The 16,962-nt window shown below is 41.9% G+C and overlaps 1 protein-coding gene across 2 annotated transcripts in view; it reads right to left on the minus strand.

Annotated features, from left to right (window-relative positions):
* Positions 1 to 13,191: 13,191 nt before the first annotated feature.
* The window catches only part of stk10 (serine/threonine kinase 10), a 105,720-nt gene continuing 101,949 nt past the window's right edge, over positions 13,192 to 16,962 (minus strand). For both annotated transcript variants that reach the window (XM_080201642.1, XM_080201641.1), the window contains one exon: positions 13,192 to 13,828. In XM_080201642.1, the coding sequence (XP_080057768.1) occupies positions 13,691 to 13,828 (138 nt within the window). In that variant the 3' untranslated portion in view covers positions 13,192 to 13,690. The remainder of the gene's footprint in view (positions 13,829 to 16,962) is intronic.

The raw sequence follows: 16,962 nt of genomic DNA on the forward strand, positions 1-16,962 counted from the left end.
AACAGGGGTCAGAGTGTGGCAACTTGGGAATTTTCACAGTAGCTTCATTGCAGTGTTAATGTAAGCTGACTTGTGACACTAATAAATAAATTTTAAATTTTATCTTACCATTTATTGTGCCTTGTTTGCCCTCCTCAAATGCATGGCTTAAACTTCCCTGAATTGCATTTTCACCTCTCAGGTCTATTGAAACCCTCATATATTTCTTCATCACTATCAACCAGAGTGATGATACAATTTTTGTATCATCTGCAAAGCCGTTAATCCCACTCCTTACATTTAATATACAATGATTTTTATCATAAGAAACAAGGAAGCCAGTACGGAATCTTGCAGACTGGAAAAGCCCTCCAGTCACAAAAACACCTGCGCCAGAACCTCTGACCTCACCCATGGCTGGGATTCTCCATCTCATTACAGTGAAGAGAGTTTTGGCTGAGTGCCAAATTCTCCATTCTCATTGACAGTAGAGGTGAATGAACGAGATTGGAGAATCCCACCCATGGTGTTTATTGCCCTTTACTTCCTGCCAATAAACCAATTTTGGATCCAATTTGCACTTTCCTATGAATCCCACGTGCTTTAACTTTTATGACCAGAGCACTAGCTCATTTGCCTCTTTATTGCCTCAAAGTAATTCAGCCTACATGGTCCAACAGAACCTTTTTTCACTGCTGGAAAGTGCTGCATCTGTACCGGAAGGTACAGCAACATTCCTCTTAACTAAAAACTTATATTTTGGAATTAGTTGCACCAAATGATTCCATTACAGCTACAACTCTGCCATCTATCCAACAAATTGGTCAAGTCTATGTCCACAAAAAGCAGGAAAAATCCAACCCAGGCAATTAGCACACTACTCCCTGGGTCTACCCTCAGTTATGAGAAAAGAGAGTTTTGTTCACAGTGTCATCAAGTGGCAGGTGTTGGATTGCCTTTCCTTCAGGTGGATTTGGAGGATTTGTGAAGGCTGGTGGTACTTCTGAACTTTGAGGTAACTGCTGTAGGTTGTTCAAATCGCCAAAGAATGTAATAGAATGAGGATCATTGCTACCCAATAAACCTTTACTTTGGGTTTCAGATCACAAGTTTGGTGATTTGGTGGGGTGGGGGAGGGGGACTGGGTGGTGATGGCAGGTGTCGGATGGTCTTTTGCTACAAGAGCTGGTCGTGAGAAAGGATTTTAGATTCCTGTTTAGTGAAAGGCTTATTTTCTAACATATGCTGCACAGAAGGGGTAGACAATGACCCGGAGTTTAGTTTTTGAATGAATACACATGCAAATGTCATCCGCGTATTGAAATTCTGACTGAAGTTGATGTGTTAAGAATGGAGGTGTTCATTACTCAAAACCAGCTCTGCTGGACAGGGCACATTGTTTGTATGCCTGACATCAGACTCCCCAAGCAACTGCACCATTCAACACTCAGTTGTGTCCCAGGAGGACAGCAAAATCACTTTGTGGATGTCGCCAAAGTACCCCTGAAGAGGTTGAACAGTCCCACCAACTGATTGTCCCACCACAGGCCAATTCCCTGGCCTGTGACCAATCAAAATGGGGAAGGTCAGGTCATGAAGGCACAGAACACAGAAGTGAAGTTAAAGCATCTTAGAGGCAGTGCATAAAGCTCCAAACAACTCATCTACTTGGCCACTCAAGCACTACTGTCCCTCATCATAGAATCTACAGTGCAGAAGGAGGCCATTCAGCCCATCAAGTCCACAATCCCATACCGACGCTAACCCCATAACCCCATGTATTTACCCTAGCTACTCCTCCTAACACTAAGAGGCAATTTAACGTGGTCAATTCATCTAACACGCACGTCTTTGGACTGTGGGAGGACACCGGAGCACCCGGAGGAAACCCACGCAGACACGGGGAGAATGTGTAAATTCCACATAGGCAGTGACCCAAGCCGGGAATCGAACCTGGGTCCCTAGCGCTGTGAGGCAGCATCTGCAGATCATCTCAAAACCCACCCCTTTGCTATTCAATGACATTACCATCACTGAATATCCACATCAACACCCTGGGGCTGACCATTGTCCAGAAACTGAATTGAACCAGCCTGCCCTCCATCCACAAGGCACATGACTATAATGGATACTTTCCACTTCTCTGGATGTGTGCACTTCCAACAGTACTCAAGAAGTTCAATAAAAGTCAGGACAAAGCAGCCCACTTCATCCACCACCTTAAAAATTCTCCCCTCTTCTGCTTGGAGCATAATGGCAGCAGACTACAATCTGTAAGATGCACTGAAGCAATTTGTCAACCTTTCAACAACGTTTTCCAAACTTACAACATTACTACCTAGAAGAAGATGGGCAGCAGACATCACTACCAGCATGACTTGGAAATATATTGCCATTCCTTCGCCGTTTGCTTAAATTTAAATTAAACATCCTCCTTAACAGCATTATGTATGTCACATGAACTGCAGCAGTTAAGGCAATGGACCCTACCAATGTAAGAACAATTAGGGGTGGGCAAAAAATATTACAGCAACACATCCCATAGATGAGTTTTAAAAGCTCAAATCCCAGCTTAGTAAAATTGGCTTTTTCTCAATTTAAACTTCTACTCTTAGTCTCTGTGCCTTTTTCCATAACCACACTAAATCTAATTGCAGTATGAGCACAATCAAAATGCTCTTCCAGTGATACCACTTCTACTACCTAGCTTTATAACTTAAATAAACCTAGAATTTGTCCATTCTATTGTTGGGGTTGCTACATACTTGCTAAAGCATACTGTATGTTTAAATAATTTAGTAACCTCTTTTTCTTTTACATTGACTGAGTGCCAGTTAAGGGCAGTTGAAATTCCCCTTATTATTTCTGCAGTGCTAAGCAATTTGCCTACATATTGGCTTGTCTATCTCACTCTGACTGTTTGGGAGTCTATAGTATACTCCCAGCAGTGCGGTTGCCCCTTTTTCCATATGGCCTTGATTCTGATTCATGATTCTGCCAGCATATTGCATAAACAGCTGAAAAGAAATCATCTTCGGGTCAAGGGAAGAGGGTGCAGGAGTGAGACTAGTTGAATTGCTCTTGCAGAGCTGGCAATGGCTTGACAGGCCGAACTAGCTCCTCCTGTACTGTAACCATTCAACGATTCTATGATATCATCCGTCCTCACAGCTGTGGCTGTTTCTTTAACCAATATCGTGCCTCAGTCCTTTTTAACCTCCTTCTGTATCTTGTCTGAAAACCTTGTACCAATAATGTTCAGCAGTCATTCCTTAAACTATATTTCAGCAATATTTATGATATCAAAGTCTCTAAGTACTCCCAACTCTTCACTGCAGGATTCCTTGCATTGAAATATGTGTCACCAATTACTGAACCGCTTCTTTATTGTCTATTTTCGACGTTTTTTTCTGTCTTTCATACTTGCTTGCTATTTCCTGCCTATTTCCAGTATTGCTTCTCTCCCTTCTGAATACTTGCTCAAGCCAAAGTAATTTCAACCCTGCCCAGCATGACACTAACAAACTTTACCCCATGATATTGGTCCAGACTCTATAGAGATGTAACCCAACTGGGCTCATGCAGGTCCCCTCTCCCCCATGAACCGATTCTAATGTCCTGGGAACCTAAAGCCATCTCTACTGCACTCATCTCTCTAGCACACAGTCATCTACGCTATTCTAATTCTGTAATCATTAGCACATGGCACTGGGAATAATCTTTAGATTAACCACCTTTGAGGTCCTATTTATTCATACTTTTCTTCCTAGCATCCAAAGAATTTATCCCACCTTTATTGCTGGTACTAATAGGAACTAATACCTGTAACTGGTCACCTTCTGCAGCCAATCAGTGACATTTTTGACTCTGGCACCAAAGACACAACATACCATTCTGGAGTCACATCTGTAGCTACAAAGATTCATGTCTATTCCCCTAACAATTGAATCCCCATTTACCATTGCTTTCCTCACCTTCTGCCTTCCACCCTACACATCTGAGTCACTCATGAAGCCATGATCTTGATCTGGCTGTATTCCCCAAAGGAACCATCTCTCTCATCAGTTTGCAGAACCAAAGTGTGAGATGCACTCATGAAGGTCCCTGCAATGCCTGCCTTACCCTCCCTGTCTGAGTCTGTGGGGCACCCTTTTCCACCTCTTGAGAAAATGCACTACAATGACAACAGCTACTGTTCAAGATCCAAACCGTAGAGCTCCTCCAGCTGACTACATATGTTTGTCTGAGACATGAGGAGCATCCTGGCATTCCCACAACACACAGGATGTGCATTCAACAGGACTGACTTGCTCTACTGTGCCTTTATTTATTAGACTATGATCCAAACTTATCAAAAGTGAAAATTTGAGACTTACTTGCCCTTCAACTTACTTTAAACCTAACCAAACTTAAAGCATGTTTATATTTCTTAGTTTAACCCACTATCTTAAGAACACAAACTGTAATGCTGAATAATCAATCACTTACCCTCTGCTTTTTGCTGTCACTCCTTGATTTTCCTTTCGCTGTTTTTGAATATGCTACTCCCTTTATCCCTGTTATCTCTCAGACTTCTGCTACTCTATTCATCAATAGGTTTGAGAGAAGCAATTACCTAGAGTGTGAGGCCTATGGGATTGGAGGTAAAGACAATGATGGGGGGGGGGGGGGGGGGAAGGGAGGTTCCTCACACATTGGTGGGCAGGGAGTGGTTTTGGCAGCAAACATTTGTAGGTCCAAAGGTTACAGAGATAGGGAGAAATAAAACGATGAGGAATTTAAATGTGACAATAAAAAAGTATTGAGGCAGTGTAGATCAGTGAGAGCAGGTGAGACATAGTCAGGATAACATGGAGTTTGCAGCAAGGGTCATCCAATGATGCAGATACAGATTATATTTTTAACAGTGACAGCATTAACTTTGCTGAGCGTATTTATGTTATGCTTTTAAAAATTGTGGAAGACAGAATAAATGAGTATGTGTTAATTAAAAAAAGACACCCCATCAGGATCCATTGCCTAGCCATTTATTATTGAGTAAAAGAAAATGAATGATTGGACTACCATCTAGTGGTCAGATGCAATATTTCAGCAGACACACGTGACAACTGTAATCAATGAGTAAGGTCACTTATTTTGGTCAGGATAACATTCATTACAAGCTTTTAAAATGTGTCCAATAAATCTACACTTTGAATTTAAGTATTTTATTTACATACCTGACAGACTTATTTAATCGGTACAATACATCCCTTTAAGTATGCTCAAGTGGCCAAGAATAGCCCTCATTTTGAAGTGAATTTGTGAAATAATTTTGGAAGAGGAAAGCCATTAGTCTGCCTGAATTTATTCAGCCATAAAGAGCCTAAATTCACCCCATTTCATCACCCAATTATTTTTCAAATTGCACCAAGGTTTTCTTTCAGTTCCACTGCTCTCTCTGGAATTCCACTCCATGTGCTGATTGCTGTGTTAAGAATTTCCTCACGTCAGCACTACACTTATTTTTATACAACTTGGAACCAGTGTCCCAAGTTCAGATCTTGGACTTAATTTCTAGATTTTACCACTTACATTCTCTTCAATATTAGATGCATCTAAAGATATCTTGCCAGAGGAGCTGTGAGCCAATTATGGATCAAACTGGACCTATTGACAGAAGCACAAAGCAAAGCTGAGGTTATTATATTTTGCATCAGTATTTATCAGAGGTGAAGAATTCCCCAAAACTAGACTTGTCAGGATACTGGATGAGGAAAGAAAATAATCAGATGGTACTGGAACAGCTAGCAGTGCTGATGGCAGGGTGGCACAGAGGTTAGCACTGCTGCCTCACAGTGCCAGGGACCCAGATTCAATTACTGGCTTGGGTCACTGTGCGGAGTTTGCACCTTTGCCTTGTGTCTGCATGGGTTTCCTCTGGGTGCTCCAGTTTCCTCCCATAGTCCAAAAGACGTGCTGGTGAGGTGCACTGGCCATGCTAAATTCTCCCTCAGCATACCCTAACAGGCACTGGAGTGTGGTGACTAGGAGATTATCATGGTAACTTCATTGAAGTGTTAATGTAAACATAAACTTTTAAAGTGGGTAAGTCACCTGGTCCAGTTGGGGCACATCATATTTGCTGAGGGAAGGGAGGAGAGAACTTGCAGGAGTACTGGTCACAATCTTCCACAGATACATGGGTGATGAGAGGACTGAAGGATTGCACATGTTGCACCTTTGTCAAAATAAAGGGGACAATAAACCTGGTAAATACAGATCAGTAAGTTTGACATCAGTGCTGGGGAAACCTTCAGAAACAATGGCTCAGATCCAGTCTCCAAATGGTCTTACCCCAGAGGTACTCAGATGATGTTCAGGAGGTGGTTCTTGGAGCCACACTCACTGATTACATGTGAATTACCCTCAAAGATTCATCTTATGTGGGCAATTACCGTGTGTCTGGAACCCCCCAAAACATCTATTTAACATTGGAGATTTCGGATTGTTCCGACTCAGCTTACAGGATAGTTAACTAGTTAGAAAGATTGAAATCAGTTCTAACTCCTGCGTAACTATACTAGTGAGATCCTGAATCCCACTGGATCCCGCTCTCAACTATCACCCCCTGCACCCTCCCCCCACCCCGACAACCTGTGCCACCCTCCAACCACCTGACTGAATTTCTCCAATTGTATGCAGTTAGAGACGCTCTTTATTGACTAACAAGCATTGGGAGACACAGCCAGAAGTTTCCAACTCCTCTCTGCTGTTACAGTACAAGCATAAGACAGATATACATTTTAGAAGGTTTCTCCCACTCAACCTGTCATCCAAATGAGATGATCCAATAACATTAATGCACGTTATTTACCTTGGCCAATAGCATTCTACCTTCTAGCAGAATTGGGAATTAATTGCTCAATTGGACCTGCAAGTTCTTACGCACCATTGCCTAATGGCCTTACCCACGCAAATCTGACAGGTTCAAGCGATTGCAAACCACGGGAATGGAGAGGGAATCATTTCCCTCTGTCTGCTAGCTATACCTTTTCAGTAGAAACTGAATACTTCTATTCATTGCAACCAGAAGCTAAATATCTTCATTCAGTTTAAAACCCTGGTAGCTTGCAGCTGCAAGGACTCCAAGTGATAATAGAGAATGTATTCTGTACCTTATTGTTTCCAAAGAACGTGGGTTGTCTAATTCTGCTCATTTCCCATTATGCTTTGGGACAGGCTGCATCTTGGCCAAAATTTACAAAACATTTAAAAATACATTTTAAATTCACAACACTAGTTCAAAATTCTCTGCCATTGATTATGTGTGTCTCGACGCAGACAATATTTTTGCATGCTATACGAGGCACTTTGTGATTCTTTATGGCATATTTAAGGCACATTGTGATCCCTATTCTAAAATAGTCTATTTTAATAGTTTTCAAAATCACAGGTTTCTGTACCCCCTCCTACACCCAACTACCCTATCGCACAGACACTGAAGGAAAGACTCCAGGAGCAGGTATGCTCCACATTTCTCAGGAGGTGCAATGCAGAAGCCTGGGAAAGCACTAGTGTAAGAACATAACATAAGAACATAAGAAATAGGAGCAGGAGTAGGCCATCCAGCCCTTCGAGCCTGCCCCGCCATTCAATAAGATCATGGCTGATCTGTCGTGGCTCAGTTCCACATTCCCGCCCTCTTCCCATAACCCCCTCACTTATCAAAAACCCATCAACCCGCGTCTTAAAAATATTTAGCGAGGCAGCCTCCACCACCTCAACGGGCAGAGAATTCCAGAGATTCACCACCCTTTGAGTGAAGAAGTTCCTCCTCAACTCCGTTCTAAACTGCCCTCCCCCTTTATCTTGAGGCTGTGCCCCCTAGTCCTACTGTCCTTTCTGAGTGGGAAAAGCCTGTCCACTTCAATCCTATCCATCCCATTCATCATCTTATACGTCTCAATGAGATCTCCCCTCATTCTTCTAAACTCTAACGAGTACAAGCCTAGTTTATTCAGCTTCTCCTCATAGCTCAACCCCCTCAACTCCAGTATCAGCCTAGTAAACCGCCTCTGCACTCCCTTCAAGGCCAAAATATCCTTGCATAAGTACGGCACCCAAAACGGCACACAGTACTCCAGCTACGGCCTCACCATTGCCCTATACAGCTGCAGCAAGACCTCCCTACTTTTATATTCAATCCCCCTCGCTATGAAGGCCAGCATCCCATTAACCTTCCTGACCACCTGCAGGCTGGGTTTTTGCGACTCATGCACAAGGACCCCGAGGTCCCTCTGCACCGTCGCCTGCTGCAGTTTTTCACCCCGTAAGTAATAGTCCTTCCTACCATTATTCCTACCAAAGTGGACCACCTTGCACTTGCCAGCATTAAATTCCATTTGCCATTTCCTGGCCCATTCGCCCAGCCTATCCAGATCCTTCTGCAGACTCTCCACACCCTCCGCGCAATTTGCCGTTCCACCAATCTTGGTGTCATCAGCAAATTTCAACACCATACACTCGGTTCCCTTCTCCAGATCATCTATATAAAAGGTAAATAGCTGAGGCCCCAGCACCGACCCCTGAGGCACTCCACTAGTCACCAACCGCCAATCCGAATAGCACCCATTAACCCCCACTCTCTGTCTCCTATTTGACAACCAATCCTCTATCCACGCTAACACCCTACCCCCAACTCCATGCCCCCTGACCTTCTGCAATAACCTCTTGTGAGGTACCTTGTCAAACGCCTTCTGAAAATCAAGAAAGACCACATCCACCGGCTCTCCTCTATCCACCGCCCTAGACACATCCTCATAGAACTCCAATAAATTTGTCAGACACGACTTCCCCTTAAGGAAACCGTGCTGTGTCTGCTCTATCAAGCAATTCCCCTCAAGACGCCTCGCTATTTCCTCCTTGATGACGGATTCTAACATTTTACCTACAACAGACGTTAAACTAACCGGCCTATAATTCCCCGCCTTTTGCCTGGCACCCTTCTTAAACAACGGCGTAACATTAGCCGCTTTCCAGTCTTCCGGCACTTCCCCGGAATCCAACGACGTCTGGAAAATAACCACCAAGGCATCCACTATCACCTCCCTAGAGAGCAGAGGAGTGGCAATCCGACTGAGATCATGGATACAGTGAAGAAGCCAGTATTGATCTCCAAGAGGAGATTTAATAGAGGTGTTTCAAACCATAAAGGACTGAGGTGGAATTAATAAAGAGAAACTATTTCCAATGGCTTAAGAGTCAATAATCAGAGGGTGCACAGTTTAAGTTGATTTTTCAATGAGGAAGCTTGATGTGCAGAATCAGTGGTTTGGATTTGGAATGCACTGCCTGATGGGGTAATGGAAACAGATTCAATAGTAGCCTCGACTGATGAGCAAGCAAGTTCAAGTGAGCTTGCGCAATAGCAACCGGGACTCACTAATGACATTGAAATTAACAAATGAATATTTAAATCAGCAAAGGGTGCAAGGCTGATTTTGCTGGCAAATGGCAGCCACATCAGGGATAGTGATCATAGTTCAGTTAGATTTTACTTTATCTCTGTCCTTTTCCAGGGAAATGCTGAGATACTTTGTACTAGTGAAGGCAAATTTCGCAGGAATGAGAAGGAACTTACTTTGCTGAAGTGCACTGGACAGCATTGTTAGCGGACAGAAATCAGTGGAAAACCAGTGGGAAGCACTAAAAAAAAAACAAGTTCCTAAATGTTCACAGTAGACATGTCCCTTTCAAAATAATAGTGCTGTTAAACCTAGAAGCCCTCCATGGATTGATCTTCCCTTGTACTCTTCTAAACAAACAAAGAAAGCATAGGTTAGGCACAATGACTAAGATAGCCTAGACCATTATAGGAAGTGCAGGGACAAAGTAAAAAAGGAATTAGATGCATGAAAAAGTTAAAGGAAACTCAAAGATATTCTACAACATATTAATAGTAAAAAGGTTAGTTGAGGAAAAGGTGGGAGCTATCAGAGATGAAGGGAACTTGTGTGTAGATGCAGAGGCTGTGGGAAGGGTTTTAAATGAATATTTATATTTTACCAAGGAAAGGGATGATGCAGATATTGTAGTCCAGGAGGAACACTTAGATATTGGATGGAACAATCAAAGAGGAAATACTCAAAGGGTTGGAATCCTTGAAAATTAATAAGTCACCAGGTCCAGATGGATTGTTTGAGGCTGCTGAAGGTGGTCAGGGAGGAGATAGCAGATGCACGGAGGATGATTTTCCAATCCTTAGTAGATACAAGGGATGTACCGGAGGACTAGAGAAATGCAAATAATTATAGGCCAGTTGGTCTTACATCAGTGGTGGGAAAATTAATAACATTAATCCTATCTCTTAGGATTGATTCTATGTAGAAAAGCACGGACTTGTCAGGGATGGTCAGCATGGATTTGTTAAAGGAAGATCTTGCCTCAAATTTGATTGAATTCTTTGAGGAATGACAAGGGTTGATAAAAGTAGTGCAACGTTGAGTAGATGAATTTTAGCAAGACATTTCACAAGGTGAAAGCGGGAAAATGGAACTGAGCCACTTCAGATCAGCCATGATCTTATTGAATGGCAGGGCAGGCTCGACAGCCTACTCCTGCTCCTATTTCTTATGTCTCACATGGCACATTGGTCAAAAAGTGAAAGCCCATTGGCGACACAGCAATGTGGCAAATTGAATAAAAAGTTGGTGTAGTAACACAAAGGTTAATGGTTGATGGATGCACTTGCAAATGGAAAGTTGTTTCAAAGGTGTTCCATAAGGCTCAGTGTTACTGACTGAGAAATTTGCAGGTGACACAAAGATTGGCCTAGTGGGCAGGTTAGAGGATAGCTATAATCTCTAATACATTTAGGGAGGTCAAACAATTACAGGGAACACAATAAATAGGGATATACTAAGGGTAGACAAAGAAAGAGATCTTGGCATACAACTATAAGATCCTTAAAGGCAGAAATTCAAGCAGACAAGATTGTAAAGAAACATTTGGAATGTTTTCTTCCATTGACAAAGGTTAAGCATATAAAAGGATATAATATTGAAATTGTAAAAAAACTAGTGAGGCCCCAACTAGAGTTGTGTGTGAAGTTTTGGTCACTTTACACAAAGGATGTAACTGCTCTGGAGAAAGTGCAGAGGAGGTATACAAGAAAGTACCAGAGCTAGAAAAACTCAGCTATGAGGAGAGACTGGATAGGTGGGTTATTACCCTTGGAACAAAGGCGGCTGTGGAGTGACTTGATAGAGGTGTACAAAATTACGAGGGGAAGAGATAAAGTGGACATGATAACACTGTTTCCCTTGACAGAGAATTTTAGAACCAGAGGCATAAATTCAAGGCAAGGGGAGGAAACGTAGCAGGGACATGAAGATTTTTTAAAGAACGCAGAGGGCAGTGGGTGACTGGCATTTGCTGCCTGAGATGGTGCTGGAGGCAGAGACCCTAAACTTAAGTACCTGAAACTGCTGTAAGCTACAGGGCCATGGGCCAGGTGCAGGAAGATGGAATTAGAAAGGGCATCTGGGTGTCCTCAAGCTGGCATGGACAAGGTGGGCCGAATGGCATCCTTCAGTCCTATCACTTTTCTATGGTTTTAAGTAGGGTGACTGACAGATCAGTGCACAAATTGCAACAGATTCCAATGAGACACCGGCAGATTCATCCTTCTTATCTGAACAAGCATCCACAACACTCTTATCATGATTGCCCAAGATAACAGCTATCTTGTGTGTTTTAGCAATATATTAGCAGTCTTGATCTGACAGAACATTGCATTTACTGAGAAACTGCTTGAGGTCAGTCTGCTTGCATACTGAATGGACAAGGTGCATAGCATGTACAAAAGGGCAGGGAGTTACTGAGTCTATTCTGGTTAGGTGCTCCTAGGAGGAGGAAAAAGCAGCTCAGAGAACCTTGGCTGGAGCAAATGCAGAATTCTCATTTAAGGGCAACCCCAAGACTTGGGAGATGACTGCCTTGACGGATGCCAGATATGTAACTGGAGCTCATGGTACACGTCAGCAGATATGGTAGACTGGGGTGATGACTTACAGGATTATTGTGTTCCCCGGTGAGGACGATGTTTCTTATCCTCGTCGAGAGGTTGACTATGATGACCGACCCCCCCTTTCTGCAAGGGGTTATCCTCAAAGGCAGCTGGACATTGCAATTAGATGAGTGACTTGAAGATTTGTATCAATCTGATATCAGCCACATCAGGAAGTGGGCACCAATGGCCTGAAAACCGTAGATGGAGGGTCTGCTATATTGAGGCAATAGAAGCTGATGTATTAACTATGGAGTTGAGTAATATAGAGGCAGAATATGCTAAGTGCTCTAGCATTAGGTCCAAACTTGCTGGGTGGTGAGTCCTGAAGATGTCCCTTCTCCATCACTGAATCCTGGGACAGAGTTATCCTTTGGTCTCTTTTTCCACATGAAACAGTCAATAAGGGAGCAAAAGTTGGGATTAAGTGTCAAAGTGCAAATCAGATTCTGATGCCAATGTTGAATTGACCATTTCAATCTTTCCTAAGCATTATTGCTTTTGTAGTTGATGTGTAGCTGCCATAGTTTCCACCATTGAAATGCTGTAATATCATTAATTAAATAAAGGTCAATATCCGAGTTTAAGTGCCAAACAAACTCACCAATTTGCTTTGGCAAGGGATGGGAAAATGTTCTGATGCTGCCATAATGCCAATAGGCTGTTTACTTTCAGATCGGCACTACACACAGTACACAAACAGTATTGAGGTGAAAATGTTGAGCTTTTACTGCAGCCACTAAACAACAGTACAATGTAATGAGAAAAGGCGGCTATGCCCAGGAGGGAACTGGAGCTTTCAACCACCAGAGGGCGATAACCTATAGTGGCACAACCACTGGACACTGATCACTGAAGAATTTTTTTAAATCTATGCATTGATTTTCAGTTGCATTTTCACTCTTCCTCTTCTGTCCTTACTTGTTGACAATGTAAATCTCTGTCCTAAGTGAGATAATTCCACTTGCAATTGGTAAAACTCTTCCTCTTGAGGGAATCTCTGAAAATACTAATAAAAACAAGTTTCAAGCTAAAGGCCCTTCAGCTGACTTTATAATACGTGAGTAGAGTGCAGGACTGTTGTCAAAAACCTGAAGGGAAAGTCATCACTGCTTAAGATTATTGATATGGTTCTTTGAACAAACATGAAACAAGCAGCAAGCAATGCTGTAGATTATAACTTTTATTGGCAGTTTTTTTTATACAGTAGTTGACCTAAACAGGATTATTTGAACCCAGTTCTTCATCAATATTCTTAATGAGTTAAGTAAAAAATTCTTTGATAATATGAACTAAATAACATCTTTTTTAAAAAACTTGCTTTATAATTTTTATCACCTTTCTTGGTTAGCTGATCATGTATAGACAAAAGCTCTGAAAAACAAGAATTTAGAAGGAGGCACAGAAAAGCATTTCTTGATTAAAGAATACTTCTGTACATCTGCACGTGTACATTTATCTTTCATAGCAAGGCCCTTACATGTACACAGTATCATCCAAGAGTTCATATTCTTTAAGATATCAGTAGTAAATACAGCATTTCTTTCACTTCTAAATCTGAAAACATTAATACAATTTCAGTTTAGAAAATATAAATTAAAGACTTGTTCATATCTCTGTAATCCTGAGTTCATGGAGCAGTAATGCGAGTCCTGATCTTTCCTAGGATGATTCTGGAGAAAAAGGAAAAAATTTGGCAACCTTGTTTGGAGAACTTGGACTCTGGCATTCTGCTTCTTCGCTAAGTTTAAAGAAGGCCTCCTGGTCTTTTTTCTTCTGGATCAGTTCTTCTTCCAAAGCCTGCAAAGACACCACAGACAAAACTGAAAACCTTTCAAATACCAAAATCAAAAGCAGCCCTTGATGTATCACATGTACTAATTTTGAATACTAATCATGAGTAACCTGTTACAATCTCATTATTTGATGGTGTTAACAGAAATGTGTGAAATCAGACTTTGGTTTATTGAAGTAAAAAATTTCCTCGGTCCATCGCTACAAATTCTTAACTTTAAACCAAACGTGTTGGCATCTGGTGATGTGATTTTTTTTGTTGATATATTTCAATTCTAATAACTTGAGCTGTTAAAAAAATCATGCAGTCTAATCAACAGGTGCTGGAGTGTGGCGACTAGGCAATTTTCACAGTAACTTCATTGCAGTGTTAATGTAAGCCTACTTGTGACACTAATAAATAAACTTAAACCTTTATTATATACATGCATTCCATAGCATAAAGACTGGTGCTGGGAATTTTCTTGGTGTTGCACCCCACAATGTTGCCATGTCTTTCACTGGGAGTTCACTCTTCCCACTTCTGCACATAAACTGGGTTTCCAGTGATGTACCAGTGGCAGAATGGGAGGGTGAAGGAAATTCCTGGGGCCAGAATTGCATTTCACAACATTTCTAATCCTGATCAATGCTCAAATTACCACACTAAAAGTTTCAGTTATTTTTAGTCACAAAACACAATGTTATTCAGGATGCACAGTGAATCAACATCCGCAGCATATTAAAGGCATGGCAGTAATTTCAGTAAACGGTAGCAATGTAATAAAGCCAAATGAGATTAGATTTTAAAAACATTGTCATTTTTACTTAAAATCTCAATGCTGATAATCAGTATTAAGGTTTGCACTTCAAAAACATTTGTGACACTTCACTGGGAAAATTTTCAGACTGGAGGCCAGTTACCAGCGGTGTACCACAGGGATCAATGCTGGGTCCTCTGCTATTTGAGATCTTTGTCAATGACTTAGAAGAGGGGGCTGAAGGCTGGGTTAGTAAAATTTGCTGATGACACCAAGATTGTTGGAGTAGTGGATGAGGTGGAGGACTCTTGTAGGCTGCAAAGAGACATTGATAGGATGCAGAGCTGGGCTGAAAAGTGGCAGATGGAGTTTAACCCTGATAAGTGCAAGGTGATTCATTTTGGTAGACAAACTTGAATGCAGGTTAAAAGGTCAATGGCAGGGTTCTGAGGAACGTGGAGCGAGAGAGATCTTGGGGTTCATATCCACAGATCTCGGGGTTCATATCCACAGATCTCTGAAGGTTGCCACTCAAGTGGATAGAGCCGTGAAGAAGGCTTAAAAAGTGTGTTAGCATTTATTAACAGGGGTTTGAGTTTAAGAGTCATGGAGTTATGCTGCAACTATACAGCACCTTGGTGAGACCACATTTGGAATACTGCGTGCAGCTCTGGTCACCTCACTATAAGGAAGATGTGGAAGCATTAGAGAGTGTGCAGAGGAGATTTACCAGGATGCTGCCTGTTTGGAGGGTAGGTCTTATGAGGAAAGGATGAGGGAGCTGGGGCTTTTCTTTTTAGAGCGGAGGAGAACGAGAGGCAACACAGGTTTATATGACGAAGGGGATAGATAGTCTCTGTGCATCCATTCTATTTCCTCAGGTGGACGTAGCTGTTACTAGGGGGCATAACTATAACGTTCACAGTGGGAGATATAGGAGGGATGTCCGAGGTAGATTTACTCAGTGGTTGGGGTGTGGAATGCACTGCCTGCTGTGATAGTTATTGGATAGGCACATGGAATACACCAGATTGATAGGAAGTGCCATAGCATGATCTTGAGTTTGGATATAGCTCAGCACAACATCGAGGGTTGAAGGGACTGTAGTATGCTGTACTGTTCTACGTTCTGTGATGTGTGTTCTTCATAACTGTTAGTTACGAGAGAATGGAATCTCAGCCCTGATGAAATTCTGGACTAAAATCAAAACAGTAAATGCTGGAAATATTCAGGTCAGGCAGCATCTGCACCCAAAATGTTAACTCCTGTTTTTCTCTCCACAGATGCTGTATTTATTATTTTGATGTCAGATTTCCAGCACTGGCAGTGTTTTACTGCTATACGAGTAAGATGCTGAACTTGCAAGATTAGTGCACTTCAGAGGGAACTGTGAACTGCATTTATGTATATATTACTGTCACGTTACATCAAGAATTTGACCTGCTAAACACGAAATGAAATAAAATTATATTCATGCCCTTTTGTTACACATATTTGGTAACATTGCTCTGCCTAGAATCCAAGAGAACAGCCTCTAAACTGCAAGTTTCTCATTCAAAATGACAGAAGCCCATACAGAGTCAATGAGCAACACAGCATGGAAACAGTCCCTTCAGCCCCACTGGTCCGAGCCGACAATGGTGCCTTCCCAGCTAGTCCCAATTGCTCATGTTTGGCCCATATCCCTCATCCTTTGCCAGCCATGTACTTATCCAAATGCTTTTTGAATGTTGCTACTGAACCTGCCTTAATTGCTTCCTCTGGCAGTTCATTGCATATACGCATTACCCTCTGTGTGAAGAAGTTGCCCTTCAGGTCCTTTTTACATCTTTCCCTTCTCACCCTCTAGTTGTCAATTTCCCTACCCTGAAATTGTGTGTTCATACTACTTATGCCCCTCATGATTTTATACGAGATCTCCACATCTTCAGATATCAGAAGATTAAGTACTATATTATGTGTTTGTATCTCAAGACAATAATCTTCAAATTGTACTCTGCAAAAGTAACTGATTAAGACACTTCTCACTCGACCATCACAGTAAAGTTCACAAAGGAAAGTACTTCAGTATGCACAAATATTTTAATAAGACCAGCACCCAAAAGATTGACTACTCCTGAGGTTCCATTTTTGCATTGCCAGCTGAACTGCCAGAAAGCAGCTGAATATGTTACATCACCTGACAAGGAAGTGCCACATACATTGTGGAACATCCCTTATGAGAACTGAGTCACTTGAATTCAGGTTTTAAAGCAGTCAAGGTTGTCATGAAACAATCAAAAGATGCAATGGCATTTAGTTGGTTGACTGCCTCTTAACAGCTACAGAACACAAATCTATTTGTAACTAGTTCCAAGTACCTGTTCTTACTTGAATCGACTATTTTAAAAACAAAGAGAA

The sequence above is a fragment of the Carcharhinus amblyrhynchos genome, chromosome 13 (genome assembly GCF_965287045.1).
Source record: "Carcharhinus amblyrhynchos chromosome 13, sCarAmb.v2.hapA, whole genome shotgun sequence".
Classification (NCBI taxonomy): Eukaryota; Metazoa; Chordata; class Chondrichthyes; order Carcharhiniformes; family Carcharhinidae; genus Carcharhinus; species Carcharhinus amblyrhynchos.